A 23,499-nucleotide genomic window follows, 5' to 3' on the forward strand; every position below is an offset into this window, starting at 1 on the left:
GTATCTCCATGCTCCTGTCTGGGCAATACTGTTTGTTTTCCCATCAGTAAAGGAGTTCAGGTCACAGAGTTGGGGGGAAACATTTGCAAATCACGAATCTGACAAAGGACTGCATCTACAAAAAAATGCCGAAAACTCAATGATCAGAAAGAAATAACCCAATTTTAATAAGGACAAAAATAGTGTAATAAATGAACAGCACTTCATCTGTAAAAATGTACAAAACTTCTATACAAACAGCAACTGTATTCATAGAAAAGTGAAAATATGAACAAATGCTCACTACCACAGTTAAGAACAGTGACACCATCACACCTAGGAGAGACTGAAAATGCAAACTCTGCACAATACCAGGTGCTGTCCAGGGTGTGAACAAAAGAAGCCTCATTACATTCATTTTTTAAATTTTTTTTTATTTATATAAGAGCTGGGGTACAGGCCCAAGTCGCGGGAGAGTGAGAAGGTTCACCAGAGACCTGATTCACCAGATCTGGTGAATCAGGATTCACCAGAGTGGGGAGCAGAACAGACAGACGGACTGAAAGCACTGCTGAGGGGAGCAGCGGGCGAGAGAGGAGATCTCTGCCCCGCCATGTGGGAGTCTTCCTGGCTGGCCGGGAATCGAACCTGCACTGCGGAGGCTGCGGACAGCTTCACAGCACTGCGTTCAACCCACTGTGCCACCGTGGAGGGCCCTCATCACATTCATTTTAAAAGATGCTTTAGGGGCTGAGAGACACATCAGAGCCCTGGGCACTATTGTTGCCTGGTTGAGAACAAAACAGAACCTGGTAAGAGATGACACCACAGGAGGGACAGATGAGGGTGACTCCCCCATGGAGTCCATTTACACTGTCCCCAGAGGCTCAGGGTCAAACCATTGATCTACACTTACCTGGAGCCTGAGGGTAGCTTCCTCCTTGTCTCCCTGTGGGTAGAAAAATCATGTGAGACCAGAGAGCAGTCAGGTCAGAAGCCGAAAGGAATCTTCTAATCCTGCACCACAGGGAAGTTTCCAGAACTGGGACTAAAGACCCAGGTCAGTACTGGTGAAAAAGAAGAAATGAGGCGAGGGGGGACTGGACCAAATGCTCTCTGGGCAACACACGTGTGTGGATGGCACTTCCCAAAAAACAGGTAGGGCAAGTTCTGCCTGGGACATGGAAGCCCCCAGTGGACAAGATCCCCCACTCCTTTCCCTACCTGAGAGTTTCTTCCTCCACATCACAGCTGCAGCCACCACAGCTCCAGGGAGCACAGCTCCAAGAAGAACCAGGCCAGCAATGATGCCCGCGGTGGGGATGGAGGACTGAGGAGGGGGCACTGGAAGGGAAGGAAGATCATACCCTGAGCCCCAGACCTTATCCTGACCCTCTGAAGGGCTCCAGAAGGGCTCCTGATGGCCCTGAGAACAGCCTCAGTGCCCACATCCTCCTCCTCACCCCATCTCAGGACTTGGGGCTCCAGCAGCCCCACATGCTGCACGTGGCACGTGTATCTCTGCTCCTCTCCAGAAGGCACCACCACAGCCGCCCACTTCTGGAAGGTTCCATCTCCCCCAGGCCTGGTGTCCACCAGCTCCATCTCCTGGGTCAGGTCCTCCCCATCTCGCTGCCAGGTCAGGGTGATGTCCGCAGGGTAGAAGCCCAGGGCCCAGCACTTCAGGGTGACCTCACCCTCAGAGGTGGGGTGGTGGGTCATGCGTGTCTTTGGGGGATCTGAGGTGGTAAATCAGAAAACTCACTTTATGTTTCCTCCATGGACACTGAAGAATCCTCATGAGACCATCCTCACAATGGACAAGACAACTAGTGTGGCAGGAAAAAGCATAAAATGTAAAAAACAGGTTAATCTGGGGAATCTGTGAGATTCTCCTATTCCTTAGAAAGTCCTAGAATGAGGATGAGAACCCAGGGTAGGATGAAGCAGAGGGAGGGGAACACAGACTTTTTATTCCTGACCTGGGTGGAAGGTGAATGACACAGAAAAGCAGGAATCACATAACTGAAAATGTTCTCAGACCAGAAACAAGACTGAGAGAGAAACTCGTGGTTCTCAAACAGGCCCCTGGTCAAAAGGACCCGGTGACGTGTGAGGTCAGGGACTGTCTGTCTTTCTCAGGAGAGACGGGATCCCTTCACTGTCCTTCAGGAGAAGCCGGAGTCTCTGGGAGTCTCTCTCGTGCAGAACATGAAACCCAGGGGAGCCCCCCTCTCGGCACTAGAGAGAGGACTCATTTCCCGCAGTGACTCCAGGCTGGGGGGCCCGGGAGCCTCCAGGCCCCTCTTACCCGTGCGCTGCAGAGTCTCCTTCCCGTACTCCAGGAATCTGCGCAGCCACTCCACGCACCTGACCCCCACATAGTTCCTGAAGTGCTCTGCCACACCCTGGGCCTCCCACTCTCGCCAGGTGATCTGAGCAGCCGTGTCTGCTGTGGTCCAGGAGCGCAGGTCCTCGTTCAGGGCGATGTAATCGGCACCGTCGTAGGCGAACTGGCTGTATCCGCGGAGGAGGAGCCCGTCGGGCCCCACATCGCAGCCAGACATCCTCTGGAAGGTGTGAGAGCCTGTCCCCGCCCGCGTCACCCTGAGATCACCCTGCCTGCACCCACCCTGAATAAACTAAACCGAATGAAACCGGGTGAAAGTCCCGCTGACTGTTCCCAGGGACCCGGGCAGGTTGTGGAGAAGCCTGGAGGGGGAGACCCTAAGCGAAGCCCCCCCCCCCCCCCCGTCCGTGGGGATGGGGGTGCTGACCTGGCCCGGACCCGCACCAGCTCACCGGTCTCACTCTGGTTGTAGAGGCTGCGCAGGGTGTCCAGTTGCGCTCGGAACCTCAGTGTGTTGTCCCTTTGGTGCTGCGTCTCCTCGTCCTGCTCCTCCTGCCCAATCTGCTCCATCCATGGCGCCCGCGTCTCCACACTCTGGCCCGGGGAGTCGCTGTCAAACCGCCCGAACTGCGTGTCGTCCACGTACCCCACGGCGATGAAGCGGGGCTGACCGGGACCAGGCCCGGACATCGCGGTGTAGAAAAGCCTCATGGAGTGGGGGCCTGGGGGCGGGAGGGGAGACCCGGGATATTCTTCTCCCCTTCGGGGGCTCGAGTCCCAGGGCGCGAGACAGAAAGTGGGTGAAAGATGAGCGAGAGTGAAAAGCGGCTGCGGGACGAAAATGGCCGGGACTCGGGGGGCCAGAGGAGGCTGGGGTCTCGGGGGGGACGGAAAGGGGCCAGGACGGGGCGGGCCGACGTTGGGGGACAACTAGGGCGTCGGCGAGGTCGCGCCTTTCCCATGCCCGCCCGCGCCCTCGCTCCCGCCTCTGGGAGCGCCCTGTCCCCTCCCAACCGGCACTCACCCGCCCGGGTCTCCCTCGGGGCCGCGGCCACCGCGAGCAGGAGCAGGAGGGCTGCGCCCCCCATCCCCCAGGACGCGCCTCCACCCGGGCTGGGGAGACGGAGTCCCGGCGGGCGGGCGAGGGCTTTGGAACGGGAGCCGCGGGGCTGCTGATTGGCTGCTCTGGAGACCTCCAGGCAATGGGGAGTGAGCCCCGGGGTGAGTCACCAGTATCCAGGAAGGAGGACCCGACAAGAGCTGTGAGAAGTGAAACTGGGGAAGTGAGGAAGCCCCGACAGTCACCTTCCAGCCCCAGACAGCGCCCTGGGGACTGAGACCTTGAGAGCCACACCCCGAGACCCCTCCTCTCCTGCACCTTCTCCCGAGTCACACCGTCTCCCGAGTCCAGGCCCAGGAACTGGGTCAGCGATTCTCAAACCTTTTTCTTTCAGGGTGTCTCTACAGTCTCACAAATTATTAAGGATCCCATGTATAATTTTTATGTGGGCTATACCGTTAAATATTTACTTTACTAGAATAAAGGCGCTTTAAGATGGAATTACTTCTTTACTTTAGAATATTAATAACCAATGTATGCTAACAAAGCATTTTTAAGAAAATAACTAAGTTTTACCTTAGCAAATGCCAAAATAGTGAAAGGCAAATGGTGTCTAAGTGATGTTATAAAAATAGTTTTGACCTCCTGGATCCCGGAAAAGGTTCTCGGTGACCTCAAGGATTCCACAGACCGACTCTGGAAATGCTTTTCTCAGTGAACCAGGGAGAGTCTCCCAAGTGTCCTCTGCCAGCATCCATCTCTTTGGTTTGGATTTCCTATTTCCAAAGTTTTTCTTAGAGTTTTGCCCCTGTACTCCCTGGAAGAGAACTAATTTCAGAGATGATGAGAGAGAGTCTTCAGTCTGAGAAGGGAGTTGGAGAGACAGGTGCTTCCCTTTGGAACTGGGACAGTTTATGAGTCCGAGGCGCCAGACCCACTGATAATCTTCTTTGATTTTGTTTTTCACCTGCTTAGTATGTATTTCCATCCAGGGACCTCACCTCCTCTTTAAGAGAGATAATATTGGCCCCTTGACTTTACATGTGTTTAATGCATCTGACTTGATGCTCCCAAAGCATGAAGAGCTGTGCTGTCAAACAGAATGTTCTGGAAGAAAAAAATGTTCTATATATGTACTGACCAATATGGTGCCTCTAACTATTGAACACTTGACATGTGGCTCATGAGCTGAGATGTTGCATATTTAACTATGTATCATTTAAAATTAAAAAGCCATATGTGGCTAGTAACTACCATATTGACAGTACATATCTACAATGTTCTTAACTTTCAGTATCTGCCCCCCAATACTTTGTTGTATAATAAAATAGTATAATAAAATATAATGTATAATAAAATTATCTTCTTGTGGAAATCATGAATTTTTCTACATGGGGTTTAAGTATATCCTTAAAATATGGCATGTCCAAATAGTTTAATTAACATGTATTTTAACAACAGAGAGAGAGAGGTGCAATCCCAAATCTGAATACAAACTCTGTCAAATCCCTGAATGACCACTAAACTGTGCTGAGGTGTGGGACACTCAAGAGAAACTGCTGGAAAACCAGAAAGAACTTAGAGGGTGTTCTACCCTTGAGTGACAGACTCATCCTGGTGCAATCTGTGATTCTGCACGTATGACTCATGACTTCCCCGATCCACACAAGCTCAGAGAACCAGAAGAAAAATCTTACTGACTTGAGGAATCAAACATCAGATTTCGTGGCAGTCTTTGGGTATTTGAATACACCAGGGATAAGATAACCAACAAGTGAGTGAATGCCAACATCTGGGTAGACACTGTCCAAAACCTTGGTTGACCATTGAATCGCATGGAGACAAAAAACCTGGGTTGACCATTGAATCACATGGAGACAAGTCAAACCCTTCAAGACCTAGGATGAAAATGCAGCAAGTAGAGACTGAAGCAACAGAGCAGGAGCCCAGCTGTGCACACTGCAGGGGCAGATTTCGCCTGGTTCAGGCAAATGTCCAACTTCAGTGGGCAAGAAAAGGAATCCCCAGAAAAATAAGAGTCCAGATGTGTTAAATCTTATATCTTTCACGTATTTAGATTTAAGCCTGTTTTCTTCATGGTGCTTCTTTGAATAAAGCCTGACTATTCTCTACAAGGTATCGGCATAATTTTCTTTCTTTGACAAAAAGGATATAAATATTTAGTGGCCAGATGATAGACAGTAGAAGTTTTTCAAATCTTCACAGGTTTTTTTTATATACTCAAGAGGTCAAGACCAATTCCCCTCCTGTGAGTCCCCGGACTTGCTGGCTCCCTGCTCATGGAGGAGGCTGGGGTGCCTTTGCTACTTCACAGTGAGTGAGGCTCAAAAGGCTCCACGATCTCCTGCTTGATCTCTCCTGCTCCTCTCTGGGGAAGACATTTGCTGTGCTGCGTGGGCACTCAGATAAGGATATGCTCACATGGTGAGGAACTGAAGCTTTTTCTAGCAGCCACATGGATGAATCTTTATGAAGATCCTTCCATGTCCATCAAGCCTTTTCTTCGGCCTGACATCGTGATTGCAGCCCCGTGAGACCCCGAGCTGGAACCACCACTGGGGTACAGGCCAGAGGTGTGGAGGGTGAGAGGATTCACCAGAGACAGAGTGGGGAACAGAACAGGGAGACTGACTGAAATACACTGCTGAGGGCAGCAGTGGGCAAGACAGGAGAGGTCTGCTGTGCCATGTGGGTAGTTTCCTGGCCGGGGATCAAACTTGTGCTGCAGAGGCTGTGGAGAGCTTCATAGGTTGTATCTTAAACCCTTGCACAACCAGGGAGGCCCATAAATAAATAAAATCTTAAACAACAAAAGAAGTCTTGGAAAAAGAAGTTATGAGTGTGGAAGACCTGGGCTTGGGTCCTAGGTCTGTGTCATGCTAAATATGGGAATGTTTCCACTCTTACCTGTAAAATGGGACTAATAGAGTCTTGGTTGTCTGCCTCACACAGGTGATAAGAGGATTATGCTTAAACTTACAGTAATGTAGAAGTGAACTATATATTGCTTACAAGAAATGAAGTTTCAATATAAAGACACATTGAAAATAAATTTATGGAAAAAAGATAATCTATGATGATAGACATCATAAGGAGATTGGAGTGGTTCTATTAAAATCAGCCATAAAAGATTTCAAAATAGAATTCATTGGCAGATATAGAGAACTCCCTCATGGTGATAAAATCTAACAGAGTGAGAAACTTCAGAGTACAGATAGAAAGGAGACACGGTTGCCTGGCTGGGGTATGGAAAGAGGATCAAATATAAAGGTGCAGCTATTGCCAAGAGCTAAGACATGGAAACAACCTAAATGCCCAAAACCAGATGTCTGCATCAAGAAGATGTGCTATATATACACGAGGGAATACTACTCGGCAATCAAAAAAGATAAAGATGCCATTTGCAGTAACACAGATGGAGCTGGAAGGGATTATGCTCAGTGAAATATAAGTCAGAAGGAAAAGGAAAAATACTGGATGGTTTTACTTAGAGGAGGAACATAGGAAACCATACAAGGGATGGGTGAAAAAAGACAAAACTAGCAGCAAACGATACATTGGAGACATTCATCTGGGGAGGGAAGAGCAGCAGAGTCTGTGGTGATGTTCCTGGGTGTCCTGGTGGAGGCACTTTCTTGGGGACAACACCTGAGAGGAGAAATCAAACATTGTATAAAATTGAAGAACAATGTAAAAATACATAAATAAATTTCAAAAAAATATATAAAGGAGCAGGAGACATTTTGGGATGAGGGGGCTGTGCAGTCTGTGTTCTATGGTAGTTCCAGGATTATATTTATTTAGAATATTCATTTATCTGTCTATTTATTCTATTATTTATATTTACCTAACTGTCCATCTAAAATTGGTAAATTTTATTTCATGTAAAGATCTTAAGAAATAAAAGCAGGGAGAAAGAAGACAAAGTTAATACACTAGAGTGAATTAAAAACAGAGAATTCATTGCTAGGAGTTCTGTCCCAAGGAATGTTAACGGATTTCTTCCAGGCCTCGGGAATGACAGTAGATAATAACTCACACATTACAGCAGTAACTAGCAACAGAGACATGCAGAGTACTTTTTTTGAGGCTTGTCTTAACATATTGAACAGATATGATTGCTTACATTTTTTGTTTTATACTTTTATTTGGCTTGTGTTTATTTTGGTTTAACATATATATTACATGAATAACATCACGGTGGTTAAATAGAACTATATTGCTGTAAATTTCCTATATGTTATGGGATGTAGTTCCATTAAGTAGATATTGAAAAATGAAAGATAAAGTATTTACAACAATAAAAAGTACTGAAATAAATATATTTAAAGCACATGAAGAATTAATTTCACAGAAAAATATTTCCTTAAATCAAATAAAGGTAGAAAATGATAAAATGGAATGAAAAAGTTGTGAGACAATGAAAAAATAAACATCAAAACGACAGACAAATCTAACCATATCAAAAACCGGATGGTCTCACTCATAGCAGGAATTTAGAAAATCTAAATAAGGGACCAGGAAAAAGACTACTTATAATAAAGTAAAAATCAAAACCAACAAGCAACTATAAACCAGAGACACACTGTGGGGCGGGGGCGTGAGGAGAGGAGGGATTAGGGTCAAAAAAAGGGGGGCAGGAATTGTACGGGGAATATAACCAAGATGAAAATGCATACATTGTGCAAAAATGAAAATGAAAAATGATGTAAAAAATAGATAAAATAAAATAAAAATAAAAATAAAGAAATTAGGCACTGCCGGCGCCATGAGATGTGGCCCCCTGAGCGCCCAGCTTAGTGGCCTTAGAGGCTTGCTTGGGTCAGGCAGAGTCCAGACCCCGCCAGGAGGGCGCGCGCGATGCGGCTGGGCTCAGGGACCTTCGCCGCTGGCCTCGTAGTGATTGTGGTGCTGGGGTCGCGCTGTTCCTTTGGGGTTTCTCCACGGCCCCAAGTTTGTTCTGCTCCTAGAACTGAGCACCTAACAGAGCCCCCAGTGCCCGAACCCGCAGCCGGTGCAGCTTCCGACTGAACCAAGCTCCCACCACCCGTCCTCAGTAAAGTTGTTATTATACTAAAAAAAAAAAAAAAAAAAAATTAACTAAATCCCAATGAAAGCCTGTGATTCTCTGGCACATATTAAAAAAAACTAGAAACAACAAATGTTGGCGAATATGTGGAGATAAAGGAACTCTCCTGCACTGCTGGTGGGAGTGCAAACTGGTCCAGCCACTATGGAGAGCTGTGTGGAGATTTCTGGACCTACTAAACATAGAGCTTCCATATGGTCCAGCAATTCCACTCCTAGGTATTTACCCAAAGTACACAGAAACATTAATTCCAAAGGGCACCTGCACCCCTATGTTTATAGCAGCACCATTTACAATAGCTAAGCTTTGGCAACAACCCAAATGCCCAAAATAGATGACTGGATCAAGAAGATGTGGTACATATACACCATGGAATATTACTCAGCATTCAAAAAAGATAAACTCATGCCATTTGCAGCAACTTGGATGGAGCTGGAAGGGATCATGCTCAGCAAAATAAGCCAGAAAGAAAAAGAAAAATACCAGATGGTCTCACTCATAGCAGGAATCTAGAAAACCTAAATAAGGGACCAGGAAAAAGAATAATTGCAATAAAGTAAAAATCAAAATCAGGGCCTCCCCGGTGGCGCAGTGGTTGAGCGCTGGGTTGCCAAGCTGCTTGCAGCCTCTGCAGTGCCAGTTGGATCCCCGGCTGCTCCCCAGCCACCGCACAAGGATCCCACATGGCAGCGCAGACCTCTCCTGCCGCCCGCTGCTCCCCTCAGCAGTGTACTTCGGTCCTTCTGCCTGTTCTGTTCCCTGCTCTGGCTCCGGTTAATTCTTTCACCCTCCCGCTCTTCTGACTGTACCCAGTGCTTGTATAAATAAATAAATAAATCTTTAACAACAACAACAAAAAAAATCAAAATCAACAAGCAACTATAGACCAGAGACACACTACAGTGGGGGGCGGGGGGAGGAGAAGGGGGATTAGGGTCAGAATAAGGGGGGTGGGAATTGTATGGGGAATACAACCAAAAAGAAAATGCATACATTATACAAAAATGAAAAATGATGTAAGAATTATATAAAATGTTTTAAAAAGCCTGTGATTATCAGATTGGACAATATCAAGGAGATTTGTATTCTATGTGTGTTAGAAAGACTTTCTATACAAACAAATATAGGTTAAAACTGAAAGGGTGAAAGGATACGCCAAGGAAATAGAAAGCAGAACCACAAACCTTTACTGTCATTGCAGGAGGCGGCAGGAGCAAGGCCTGAGGGACCCAGACAGCAGGTCCCTGCCTCTCTGTCCAGGAGGGAGGGGGAGAGCAGAATGTGGGGGCCACAGTGGATCTGGGGAAGGACTCTGGGTGCTGGAGGAAGGGGGTGGTGTGGTCACTACCTCTGAAGAGATGGGAGCCTGTTCCCTACATGAATTGTAAATCAATGTTACTGCAATTTGAAAAACAGCCCTCAGCAAAGGGACAGGGAGTGGAAGAGAAAAATATCTACTTTGGTAATTTCGATGGGAAATTATTCCCCTAAATCACACACAGTACTGTAAATCAGTGTTACTTCAATTAAAAAAAAAATTAAAATAAGCCTCAGGAAAGGAACGGGGAGCTGAAGGGAAAAGCATCTGCTTTGCGGTCTCCAGGGTGTGGTCATCGAGGGGCTGCAGAGAGAGGCTGTGGGGAGAGAAGATGGCGCCTCAGACACGGGGCAGCTCCAGAGCCGCCTCTCCTCTCCCCCACTCCCCCCACCTCGGCCTGGTGCCAGGGCTGCTCACAGGGCATCTCACCCCCTCCCCCAGTGATGCTCAGCCCCAGCTCACCCTCTCAGCCTGAGTCACACGCACACCCAGCCTCTCCCCTGGCTGCCAGACTAGGACAGCGCCGCAGCGCCCCCGTGTGGCCACGGGGCTGAGGACAAGGGGAGAGAACCCTGTGATCTCCCAGGTTCTCCTCGAGCTCCCACAAGGACAGGGCTGTGCACAGGGTGGGGAGCAGCATACAGCTTCTGGTTCTCAGTCTGACCTGTTTCCTAATACACGCTGACGTGATGAAGGTCTCCTGTCTCACCCGCTGCTCCCCTCAGTAGTGTATTTCATCAGTCACCTGTTCTGTTCCCCGCTCTGTCTCTGGTGAATCCTCTCACCCTCCCGCACATCTGTCCTGCGCACTGGTTCTTGTATGCATGAATAAATAAATCTTTAAAAAAATAGGGTCTAGAAGTACCTGAGCTGTAGTGTCATCACTGATCCATACAAGGTGTTTAGCCTTAATAAGATCCTTAACGGATCACTGGAGGAGGGGGGAGGTTAAGGCAATACACTAAAAACGCTTTCTTAAGGGACACATTGGAGAGTGTTATCTGATTCTTAATAAAGGCCCAGCTAAACCTGGATTCCAGTGTCTAGGATGCAAGGGCCGAGCTCCAGGTTGTGTTTGTGTCCTGTGATGAGTCCCTGTCTCATTCACCCGCAGGTGCTCTCCAGTCTATTACCCTCTTTTCTCTCTGTTTTATGGCTTATTGCTCTCCAACATTTTCTACTTGTTCCACCAGTTCACTCGTGTATTGTCCATGTTTTCACTGTCATTTGAGATCCTTGAAGGTAGGATAATTCTCCCATGAACACATTTCCTCAAATGTAGTGCATGGCTAGAAATATTTGCTGAAGTAATGAAGAAATGTACTGGCCTCTCTCTCATTACCTCTCCATTCACATCCTATTCCACCATCAGTTCCCCCCTGTATCTTTTGATTCTTCTATCTCTGTCCCTTCCCCAGACCTCATCACTTCCCTTAGGCTCTTGACCCAGACTAACAACTTCTCCTAGATGATCCTGTAGGGGAGGGTTTTAGACCCTTCCTTCCATCTGGAGAACATTAGGTTGAAACAATCCAACCTCAAAAGAAATCACTGAAAATAGTCAACCTTTCACAGGCTAACACTGCTAAATATACAGCTCATGCATTATTATGCCCATAGTTGCTCCTTCTCGTCAAAAATGGACTTCTGACCAGGGAATGAGGATGAGGTAGGAGGAGAAAACTCCTTCCTGCCACATTATCCAACAAGCATTACTGGTGATATGTTGGAACGCACCAGTGTTGGAAGCCAGAGGAGGAAGGTAAATCTCAGTGGAGGCATTACCATGTCTAAGCGAAGAATTTATCCCTGATGAAGTGTTGATCAAAACTGGATTTAGACTAAATATTTATATAGCCTCATTACTTCCAAACACCTTACTAAGAGATTTCTCTTCCATTATCTCTTGTAATCCTCCAAAGAGCCCTTTAATTTACTACCATTGGTCACTGGTCTTATCATCAGAGCTAGATTACTAAGACCACTGGAACAGGAACCAGGTCTTTTGTTCTCTTAATTCTTTTCGCTTGATATTTTGTCCAAACATCACAGCACAAAACACAATACTGGGAGGAACAGCCAACACTGGTTGATTGATTAGTTCCTCTAGTCAGCGATTTTCCTCCCCTCTGAAAATACTCTCCTCCTTTAGCTTTTCTATCTTTAACAGTTATATGCATAGCCTACTTCTTGCCCTTAACTTTGGGTTCTTCCTTCCCTCTGTGAGAAATGCCTCTTCCTTCGTTCTTTGCAGACATCACCTATTTGAAAACAATATAACTTGGTGGCTGGGTGGCGGACTTGTAAGAACAAGATCCACAAAATAGCCATGTGACATTGGGCACATTAACACTTTGTGTCTGTTTCCCTACAGTGAAATGGTACTAAAAATAAATAATTCTAGAATTGTTGTAAGAGTTCTTGTAAAGAGTTGAAATAGAAAGAGTTGATTATCATAGAGTTAAAACCTAATTAAAGACAAAGCACAACATCTCAAACGTAAAGTCAAACTGCAGAGAATATTTGGGAGAGAAGAAAATAAGTTCTCACCAAATGATAGCTGGTAGGGTACTTGGATTGTAGGCAAAAGAAATTGCATTTGACTGGTTGAAACCCCCAAGCCCACACCAAATGTTATTTACTAGCGTTCTAACTGGCTCAGAGGTAACCAGTCAACATTCGGAAGGATGGCCATACAGGGATCTCAAGTGTTGAAATTCATTTAAGATATCCTGGGGGATGCACTGGGATGATTTTGATCCAACTGTCTTCCATTCTGATCTTTGTCTAGAAAATCTGGGTTATGTCTTTTCTTTGAAGAAGAAGAAGGAGTGGAAAAGTACATGATTAACAGTCACCAAAGATCATGTAGAATGGGGCAGGGGTTGAAATCTCTACTGCTATGGAAATAAATTACCACACAGCCAGTGGCTTAAAATAACACAAATTTGTTATTTTATTGTTCTGGAGATCAGAAGTTCAAAATTAACCTCAGTGGACCAAATTCAAGACCTTGGTAGTCCAGTGTCCCTGCCATCTGCTCTGAGAATTTTATAGAACATATGGTAATCACAGCAGGATTATTCCCTCATCTTTGTCATATAAAGTAACCTGATCCATGGGACAATAACCCACCTTAGGCACAAGTCCTGCCCATATGCAAAGGAAGAGGATTATATACACCCTTTGTGCGTCTAAAAATGAACCCTTTAGTAAGTAGAATGGGTGTAGACTGTTACACAGATTGTAGTACAACCTAGGAGGTGTAGGCACAAAGGTGTGTATGTGAATTTAAGAGCAATTATGTGTAAAAGTGTCGAAGGAAGGAGGAGAGAAAATGGGGTTCAGAAAGGAGATGATTTCTGAACTGAGTTTTAATAGACAAGAATTCATCTCTAATGGGAGCTACACATGTCAACCTAAGAGAAGCCAAATTCAGATTTCTGAGATTAAGACTAATGCTTTACTCTAGACCACAGATGAATTCCCAAAAATGCCAGAAATTAAGTCCAGGCAGAAATAATCATTTAATCAGTCAGTCAGGCCACCTTGCCTTGCTTTGTGATTTAAAGGGGCTTAGAGAATACATCTGGATCCCCTTTCAAAAGCTTATTGAATCTTGAAATTCTTGTTATCTTAGGATTACTAGTGATTTTCAGGATCTTTTTGCTAAAAAATGCCATAAAAGAGCAGGCATGTGTGGTGTTGCTGGGAGGAAAAGTAGTCATACTATTGTCTAGATGGCACAGTAGTTGAATTCAATAATCAGCCAGTTGCCCTGGGCTTACTAATTTCTTTTTAATCTTACATTGCAATGAAGAATTGCAGAGTGGTGTGAATTGTGAGAAGGAAAAAGGGGGAGAGGACTATTAAGTCAAACATAAAATAGAAAGGGAGCAAGTAAAAGCAGTGCATGCAGTTCCAGCTGGCTAGCAGCGATTCATCACTGCTCCATTTGCTATTAGAATTGTGGAGGATTGGAGGGTAATGGAATGTCCCCAGACATTCCTTTTCCAATGGTTCTAGGGTTGGTTGAATCCAGTGTTCACCTAGTCTGAACACTTTTCAGTATTCAAAAGTTTTTTTTTTTTTTTGTATTTGTAATTTTTTTATCCAGCTAGTATATTAACATTTTTTAAAATCAGGTTTTGTAGAGGAATTCTCAAGTAGACATGAATTCTCATGTCTCAAGTAGTGTACTAGACATATACCAAAACCACTATTCATTCTTTATCTGACATTCGTTTTCATTCTAGCATTCAACTAGCCTAGAGTTAATCCAACAATGAAAAACAGCAGCCTGTCTTGTGCTCTCCCCTGACCGTTTTCAGTATTTTGGATATATTCTATGCTACCTACAAATAGTGTATTCATGTCACTCTTGCTTTGTGAGCTTATTTGAGAAATATTTCCTGACACCAGTAGCTTTTTACACTAATTGTACTTCCTCTCTTGATTAATTTTGCAAAGTTAAATGATATCCCCCTTTTATTTAGTGTTGGATTATCTGTACAATAGTACCTCTTCACTTTCTCTCTTGCCTTAAAAGGACTTAACAGGAATGTTGACAGGTGAAAATAGTTACATAGAATATTAACAGATGGGTCACAAAAAAAGGTGTTTCATGCATAAATGAGTTTAAGAAATTCTGGGTAAATAAGTAGTTGTTTATAATGGAGAATATCAGAAGCTCTGATGTGCAAATATGTGCTGTAAAGCTTCAAAAGAGCATGTGATATGCAACATTTTCCAAACTTCTGATAATAGAAACTTTTTCACAGCACATCCAGTGATATCTGGTTTTTTTTTGTTTTGTTTTGTTTTGTTTTTTAACACAAGCACTGGGTACAGTCAGAAGCGGGGGAGAGTGAGAGAATTCACCAGAGACAGAGTGGGGAACAAAACAGGCAGAGTGATGAAATGCACTGCTGAGGGGAGTGGCATGTGCGGCAGGAGAGTTCTGAGCACCATGTGGGACCATGGCCAATGGCCAGGGATCCAACTGGTGCTGCAGAGGCTGCAGGCAGCTTCACAGCCCAGTGCTTAACTGCTGCTCCACAGGGGAGGCCCATCCAGTGATATCTTAAGGAAATGCTTATAAAAAGGTCCGGGAGGCAATCTCCTCTATTTGATGTGATGGAAGGAACACAAAGTTGCCTTTTAGTGAAACAGTACTGATCTGCTAGGGCCTTGAGAACCGGATACCTGCAGGTGCTATACTGAGTGCTAGCTGTGCTAACAGTACCTCAATTTTACAAAGAGAGAGGCTGAGGCATAGAAATGGCAAATAGTTTGTACAGTGTCCCACTACATTAAGTGGCAGTCATGATTCAAATCGAGGACTCAGGTTTAGAAATCCCCAGGACACTCTTCTGTCTCCCCCAATGACAACTAAACTGCCTAAAAGGAAAGCAGTGCAAAAGGACTGTTTAAAGACCCAGGCACTTTAATTAGAGTCTCTCATTTTCTGTAATCATCATGCTGACTTTTACCTCTATAGAGCAACTTTTACTACATTTATTATCTCCTTGAGTCTCACCCAACCCTGTCAGTGGACTGAGAAGGATACAAAAGTTTGAATGTGCTGGCTAACTCAACATCACTCATCAAGGACTAAAATAGTCAGGGGTTTACCTTATTACTACCTCTATTCTAGTGAGAAGAGTGTCCAAATTTAACAAATAAAAATACAGGACTCTACGATAAAACAAATTAAAAATAAGAATAAAAATCTTTGAATAGTCTAAATTATCAGGTTAGATTAACTCTAGGCTACTTGAATGCTAGAACGAAAAAATATGTCAGATAAAGAATGAATAGTGTTTTTAGTATATGTCTAGTACACTACTTGAGACATGCTTATAGTAAGATTTCATCTGCATTGTTGATCTAAAATTTCTATATGCACTTTATCTGGCAACTTGATAACTGGAAACAGAGCTCAGAATACAGGATTAAGTAAAAGTAGAGATGGGAGGCTAAGTGACCTGGAGCAGTGTGACATTAAGCTCTGTCTCTGAGCTTCTCAAGTGGTGTGTGCTGATGGTTTCACAAGATGGAGAGGTACTGGTTCCCTCAGCCCCCTGCACAATTAAGGAAGTCAGAAGTGGTAGAAACACAAGTTCTTTCCAGGACTCCTTGAAGGCTGACCCGAACATGATGAAGTCTAAAGGGGGCCCATTGTTCTCTCGGATGACTTTCAGAATAGTTCCTTCTATATTGGTAGCCAGCTGCAAAGCATGCCACTGTCCATCATGGACAAGGAGACCCATGCACCCACAAGTTTGTATTCCAAATGCCCAAAGAGCAGGGCTCACAGCCCAAGGTGCAAGTTGTCGGGGTGAAGGTGGTCAGGACACCTTTCAGATATGGGCCCACACAATATAACTCCAAATCTCTTTCATATATATTGGATAAATGTTGCTTTGTGGCCCATGTGCTCTTACTGGCAATCTAGCTAGCTTCGCAGATGACTGTATTCATGTTCTATAAATTAGAGTTTCATTGTTACTTTCAAATACTTGATATGTAAAATATAGTTTGTGAACTCTGATTGCATTATTGCAAGCTAAAATTCAACATATCATCTTTCAATAAATTAAAAGGAAAAACTATTAAAATCTTTAAATATAAATTTACTCTTGCAAGTGTTTGAATAGGCTGTAAAAATGATTTCAAGGTGTAATCACCTATGTGCAATTTTTTTTTTTTTAAGATTTATTTATTTATACAAGAACCTGGGTACAGGCCAGATGTGCAGGAGGGTGAGCGGATTCACCAGAGATAGAGCGGGGAACAGAACAGGCAGACTGACTGAAATAAACTGCTGAGGGGAGCAGCAGGCGAGACAGGAGAGGTCTGCCGCTCCATGTGGGTAGCTCCCAGGGTGGCTGGGATTGAACCTGCATTGCAGAGGCCATGGTCAGCTACACAGTGCTGCACTCAACTGCCTGCTCCACCAAATTTTTAATGGGTGATGATGAGAATTTCAAGAGAATGCATTAAAAAGTTAATCATAGTTCACTTGTAACCATTTCAACATAAAACATGATAGAAAAAGCTATCTTGACTTTCACATCCACAAGAGAACACTGCTCCTGCCCAGATAATCTACAAAAATCATGTTTTTTTTTTTTAAGCCCGAAGAGAATTCAGGTTGTAAAAAAGCCTAATGAACCAAAATCAAAAAGTGACAACAACCTCCTAGGAGAGCTGCTTTTATCCTGGGCAGCAAATCCAGGGGAAAAGGAAGCTGAAAAGAAAAAGCAGCTGAGCCTTTAATGCAATTTTAAAGGGTTTAGAATCCCCAAGAGCTCAGACACAGGGGCCTGCATGTCCTTTGGCCCTTTTCCACGGACCTTCACAGTACAGTCTGAGGGAGCAGGGAAATAACTGAGAGACCCTGAACTCAGGCATGGAAATCCTGCTGAAGTCAGAGAGGAAGAACTAGGGGAAGTCCCCAACACCCACGTCATGGTGCTGCTGATGAGCAGCATGTACGTCTGGGTGAGGAGCTGCAGAACTGAGAAAAACATCTACTCTCTGTCCCCAGGTACAGATGGGAGTCTGAGGAGACCTGAGAGTGATTCCGGGAGAACTCAGAGTCACCCCAGAGATACACATGGGCCTTACCCTGGGTTAGGTTCTTCTCCCCACTGAGGGAAGGACCAGGAAATGGAGGTAGACAGCCCACCCCAAACACAACTACAAAAGACCTCCTGAAGACTAAGGGCAGAACAGGGATACGGAGAGAAACCCCAGACCTTGCACTGAGTACTAGGAAGGTACCATATACAGTTAGTAGAGGGCAGGAGCGTGGATACCTGTGTTAGGATACAGGGGGGAATTTTTCCCCACCCCCCTGGGTTCTTCTGACAATAGACAAATACATTTATATCAAACAGATGAGGAGGAGAAAATATCAAATTTAATAACAGATACATGGAGAGTTTACATTATAAATTCTGAAATAAATGATGCAAGTCTGGGGTTTATATTCTGTGTGAAGGGATCTAAACTATAGGTGGTTGTGGGTCATTTCACATGACGAGGAGGGAACAACTTCATATGACAAAATCTTCCCTCTGGATGTTTGCCCTGCCTTAAGGTAGGTTCCTCTGATTTTAAAAAGGAAAAAAGAAAAAGGTTGTTTCTGGAAATATCCTAAATTTAGTAAATCTAGGTAATCATTCTTTTTTTTTTATTTTTTTTTATAAATTTTATTGTTATATTCCCCATACAATTGCAGCCCCCCAATTCTGACCCCAATCCCTCCCCTCCCACCCCCGCCCCCCCTAAAAGTGTCTCTGGTTCATAGTTTTTTGTTGATTTTGATTTTCACTTTCTTATAGTTATTCATTTTCCTGGTCCCTTATTTAAGTTTTCTAGATTCCTGCTATGAGTGAGACCATCCGGTATTTTTCTTTTTCTTTTTGGCTTATTTCGCTGAGCATGATCCCTTCCAGCGCCATCCATGTTGCAGCAAATTGCATGTGTTTCTCTTTTTTGAATGCTGAGTAATATTCCATGGTATATATGTACCACATCTTCTTGATCCAGTCATCTATTTTTGGGCATTTGGGTTGTTTCCAAAGCTTAGCTATTGTAAACAGTGCTGCTATAAACATAGGGGTGCAGGTGTTCTTTGGAATTGATGTTTCTGTGTCCTTTGGGTAAATACCTAGGAGTGGAATTGCTGGATCATATGGAAGCTCTATGTTTAGTAGGTCCAGAAATCTCCATACAGCTTTCCACAGTGGTTGGACCAGTTTGCACTCCCACCAACAGTGCAGAAGAGTTCCTTTTTCTCCACACCCTCGCCAACATTTGTTGTTGCTAGTTTTTTTAATATGTGCCATTCTCACTGGTGTAAGATGGTATCTCATGGTAGTTTTGATTTGCATTTCCCTGATGACAAGTGATGTTGAACATTTTTTCATATGCCTGTTGGCCATTTGCATTTCCTCTTCAGAGAAGTTTCTTTTAAGCTCTTCTGCCCATTTTTTGACTGGATTATTTTCTTTGTTGTTGTTGAGACTCATCAGCTCTTTGCAGATTTTTGCGATCAGTCCTTTATCATTAGTGTTGGGTGCAAAAATGTTCTCCCAGTTGGTGGGGTTTCTCTTTGTTTTTGTTATTGTCTCTTTTGCTATGCAAAAGCTCTTTAATTTGATGTAGTCCCAGCTGTTTATCTTTGCCTTCACTATCACTGCTTTGGGTGATGTGTCTGTAAAGATGTCTTTGATGTGCAAATCATGTATTGTTTTGCCTATATTTCCTTCTATATATTTTATGGTTTCAGGTCTTATGTCTAGTTCTTTAATCCATTTTGAGTTGATTTTTGTGTATGGTGTGAGGTGGTGGTCAAGCTTCATTCTTTTGCATGTAGCGACCCAGTTTTCCCAGCACCATTTATTGAACAAACTTTCTTTGCTCCAATGCATATTCTTTGCTCCTTTGTCAAAGATTAGTTGACCATAAATCTGTGGGTTTATTTCTGGATTTTCTATTCGATTCCATTGGTCTGTATGTCTGTTCTTGTTCCAATACCATGCAGTTTTGATGATTATGGCTTTGTAGTATAGTTTGAAGTCTGGGAGTCTGATGCCTCCATTCCCTTCTTTTTTTTCCAGGAAAGCTTTGGCTATTCGGGGTTTTCTGTGATTCCATATGAATTTCATCAATAATTGTTCTACTTCTTTGAAGAATGACATTGAAATTCTGATTGGAATAGCATTGAATCTGTATATTGCTTTTGGAAGGATGGCCATTTTAATAATGTTTATTCTTCCAATCCATGAGCAGGGGATGTCTCTCCATTTCTTTGTGTCTTCTTCTATTTCTTTTAACAGTGTTTTATAGTTTTCTTTGTATAGGTCCTTTACCTCTTTTGTTAGATTTATTCCCAAATATTTGATTTTTTTTGTTTCAATAACAAAAGGGATGGTCTTTTTGATTTCTTCTTCTTCAGATTTATTGTTTGTGTATAGGAAGGCTACTGACTTTTGCGTGTTGATTTTGTATCCTGCCACTTTACTGAACTGATTGATGAGTTGAATTAGCTTTTCTGTGGAGTTTTTGGGGTTCTCTATGTATAATATCATATCGTCTGCAAATAGTGATAGTTTGACTTCTTCTTTTCCTATTTGGATTCCTTGGATGTCTTTCTCTTGTCTTATTGCCCTGGCTAGGACTTCCAGTATTATATTGAAAAGCAATGGTGAGAGTGGACATCCTTGTCTTGTTCCAGATCTTAATGGAATTGCTTTCAGCTTTTCACCATTGAGAATGATACTGGTTGTTGGCTTGTCATAGATGGCCTTTATGATGTTGAGGTATGTTCCTTGTATCCCAAGAATTTCAAGGGCTTTTATCATGAATGGGTGTTGCACTTTGTCGAAAGCTTTCTCAGCATCTATTGATATTATCATATGGTTTTTATATTTCTTTTTGTTGATGTGTTGGATAACGTTGATTGATTTTCGGATGTTAAACCATCCTTGTGCCCCTGGAATGAATCCAACTTGGTGGTGGTGAATTATCTTATGGATACATTGTTGGATTCTGATAGCTAAAATTTTATTGAGGATTTTTGCATCAGTGTTCATTAGGGAGATTGGCCTGTAGTTTTCCTTTTTTGTGTTGTCCTTGTTCGGTTTTGGTATTAGTGTAATGTTGGCTTCATAGAACGTGTTTGGTATTGTCCCTTCCTTCTCAATTTTTTGGAAGAGTTTGTGAAGGATAGGCACTAATTCGTCTCTGAATGTTTGGTAGAATTCATTTGTAAATCCATCAGGTCCTGGGCTTTTGTTTTTGGGGAGGTTTTTGATTACCATTTCAATTTCGCTAATTGTAATTGGTCTGTTTAGGTGTTCTATTTCTTCTTTATCTAGCTTTGGGTGATTGTAGAGTTGTAGGAATTTGTCCATCTCCTCTAGATTGTTAAACTTGTTTCCATATAACTGTTCATAGTAGTTACTGATTATTCTTTTGATTTCTGCTGTGTCCGTTGTGATTTCTCCTCTTTCATTGATGATCCTGTTTATTTGTGCTTTCTCCCTTTTTTCCTTTGTGAGCCTGGCTAGGGGTTTGTCTATTTTATTGATTTTTTCAAAGAACCAGCTCTTGGTTTCATTGATCTTTTGGATTGTTTTTTTAGTTTCAATTTCATTTATTTCTGCTTTGGTTTTTATTATTTCTTTTCTTCTACTGGTTTTGGGGTTTTTTTGTTGTTCTTTTTCTAGATCTTTGAGCTTCGAGATTAGGTTGTTTCTTTGCGTTCTTTCTTGTTTCTTGATGTGAGCTTCTATTGCTATATATTTTCCTCTTATTACTGCTTTTGCTGCATCCCATACATTTAGGATATTGGTGTCCTCCTTGTCGTTCAATTCAAAAAATTTTTTAATTTCTTCTTTGATCTCCTCATTAGTCCAATGGTCTTCCAGTAGTGTGGTTTTTAATCTCCATGAGGTAGGAAAGTTCCTTGCCTTCTTTTTATGGTTTATTTCTAGTTTGATGCCTTCATGGTCAGAAAAGATGGTTGATATGATTTCAATCTTGGTGTATCTGTTGATGTTTGTCTTGTGCCCCAGTATGTGATCGATCCTGGAGAATGATCCGTGTGCGCTTGAGAAAAATGTGTACTCCGTTTTTTTGGGGTTTAGTGTTCTATAGATGTCTGTTAAGCCCAATTGCTCTAGGTCTTTATTTAGAGCTTTGGTTTCTTTACTTATTTTTTGTCTTGTTGATCTATCCATTGTTGATAGTGGTGTGTTGAAGTCTCCCACTACGTATGTGTTTTCTCTGATGTCTGTTTTCAGAGAGGACAACAGTTGTCTGATATATTTTGGTGCTCCTTCGTTTGGTGAGTATATGTTAATGAGTGTTATTTCTTCTTGAAGTATTGTCCCCTTGATCATAATGTAGTGACCATTGGGGTCTCTTTTTATCTTTTTGAGTTTGAAATCTGTTTTATCTGATATAAGTATAGCTGTTCCTGCTTTCTTTTTTGGTCCATTTGCTTGTAGGATTGTTTTCCATCCTTTAACTTTGAGCCTATTTTTATCTTTTGTAGCTAAATGTGTTTCCTGGAGACAGCAAAAGGTTGGGTTTTGTTTCTTAATCCAGGCTGCAACTCTGTGTCTTTTTATTGAAGAGTTTAGTCCATTTACATTTAGAGTTAATATTGATATGTTAACATCTGTATTTGCCATTGTGTTTGTCTTTCCTTTGATTTTATTTATTTATTCTTTTAATAACTTTTTTTTTTTTTTTGGCCTTCTTTCATTGTTATTCGTCGCTCTGAGGTTCTGGCTTTAGGACTCCTTGTAGTATTTTTTGGAGTGGGGGTTTAGTTGCAATGAAATTCCGGAGTTTCTGTTTGTCTGGGAAGGTCCATATTCTTTCTTCAAAGAGGAAGGAGAGCTTTGCGGGATAGAGTATTCTTGGTTGGCATCTGTTTTCTTGGAGTCTGTTGACTATGTCCCTCCACTCTCTCCTTGCCCGTAGTGTTTCTTCGGAGAAGTCTGATGTCAGCCTGATTGGTTTTCCTTTGAATGTTATCTGTTTCTTCCCTCTTGCCAGCTTCATTATTTTTTCCTTGTCCTGGATTCTTGGGAGCTTTACTATTATGTGTCTTGCTGTATTTTTCCTTTCGTCGTGGAAGTTTGGTGTTCTTCTTGCTTCTTGTATATCAATTTTCAGCTCCTTCTTCACATTTGGGAAGTTCTCTTCAATTATCTCTTTGAATATTTTCTCTGTTCCTACATCTCTCTCCTCTCCTTCTGGTATTCCTATAACTCTTATATTTCCTTTCCTCATGGAGTCAGATAGTTCCCGAAGTCTTTCTTCGTTCTTTTTCCTTCGTACTTCTCTTTCCTTCTCTGTTTTGGTTCTTTTTATTTCTGTGTCTTCAAGATTACTTATTCGTTCTTCCATTTCATCTATTCTGCTTTCATTGCTTTTCCCAGAATTCTTTAGTTCTTCCATTAATTCTTTGATCTCCTGCATTTCTTTTACTTCCCTCTTTAGGGACTCAATTTCTTTCTTCTGACCATTGTTTTCCCTCTCTAGGGACTCAATTGCATTCTTCTGATCGTTGATTATTTTTCCCTTATCATTGTTTTCCTTTATGACTTCTGTCAGTTTTTTAATCACGGCAATTTTAAATTCTCTTTCTGGAAGGCTCAGAAATTCTTCCAAGTTATTGTCGTTGCAATCTGGGGGCTGGCTTTCTTTTTGTGGTGTGCTTTTTCTCTGGAGAGTTGCTAGGTTGCGTGTGGTTCTTCTCCTCCCTACTGTCTGTTTTCTAATTTGCCGTATGCGTTGGGACACTGTGTTGTTGGGACTTGCCGGCATCTTGGGTGGGCTTCTCTGTTCCCCTCTGGTTCTTCCAGGAGTCATCTGTCAGTTTCAAGCAGCCTTTACTGGAGAAAGGTCCCTGTTCTAAAATGCCGATGTGGGGACACACTCCCCTGTGCGCCTGGTCGGCCCCGGCGGTGGGTTCCTGCTCCCCTCTGGGCTTGGACTGCAGGCCAGAGGGGGTCTGGCATGGGCGAACTTCCCCCGCTCACCTCTGGCTCCTGAGGAAGCCTTCTGCAGGTAGTCTTTACTGAAGAAATGTCCCTGTTCTAAAATGGTGATGTGGGACACACTCCCTGCGCTTCTGGTCTCAGGCACACTCT

The 23,499-nt window shown here is 43.2% G+C and overlaps 1 protein-coding gene across 1 annotated transcript; it reads right to left on the minus strand.

Annotated features, from left to right (window-relative positions):
* Positions 1 to 847: 847 nt before the first annotated feature.
* On the minus strand, positions 848 to 5,925 carry LOC311188297 (patr class I histocompatibility antigen, A-126 alpha chain-like; the record flags this gene model as incomplete). The annotated part of the gene is made up of 6 exons (XM_084259426.1): positions 848 to 928; positions 1,124 to 1,323; positions 1,443 to 1,718; positions 2,291 to 2,566; positions 2,782 to 3,051; positions 5,907 to 5,925. 6 exons carry the CDS (start codon positions 5,923 to 5,925, stop codon positions 848 to 850), a joined length of 1,122 nt encoding a protein of 373 aa, XP_084115552.1.
* Between the last annotated feature and the right edge of the window lie 17,574 nt (positions 5,926 to 23,499).

Source organism: Talpa europaea (genome assembly GCF_964194135.1).
Source record: "Talpa europaea genome assembly, chromosome: 2".
Taxonomy (NCBI): Eukaryota; Metazoa; Chordata; class Mammalia; order Eulipotyphla; family Talpidae; genus Talpa; species Talpa europaea.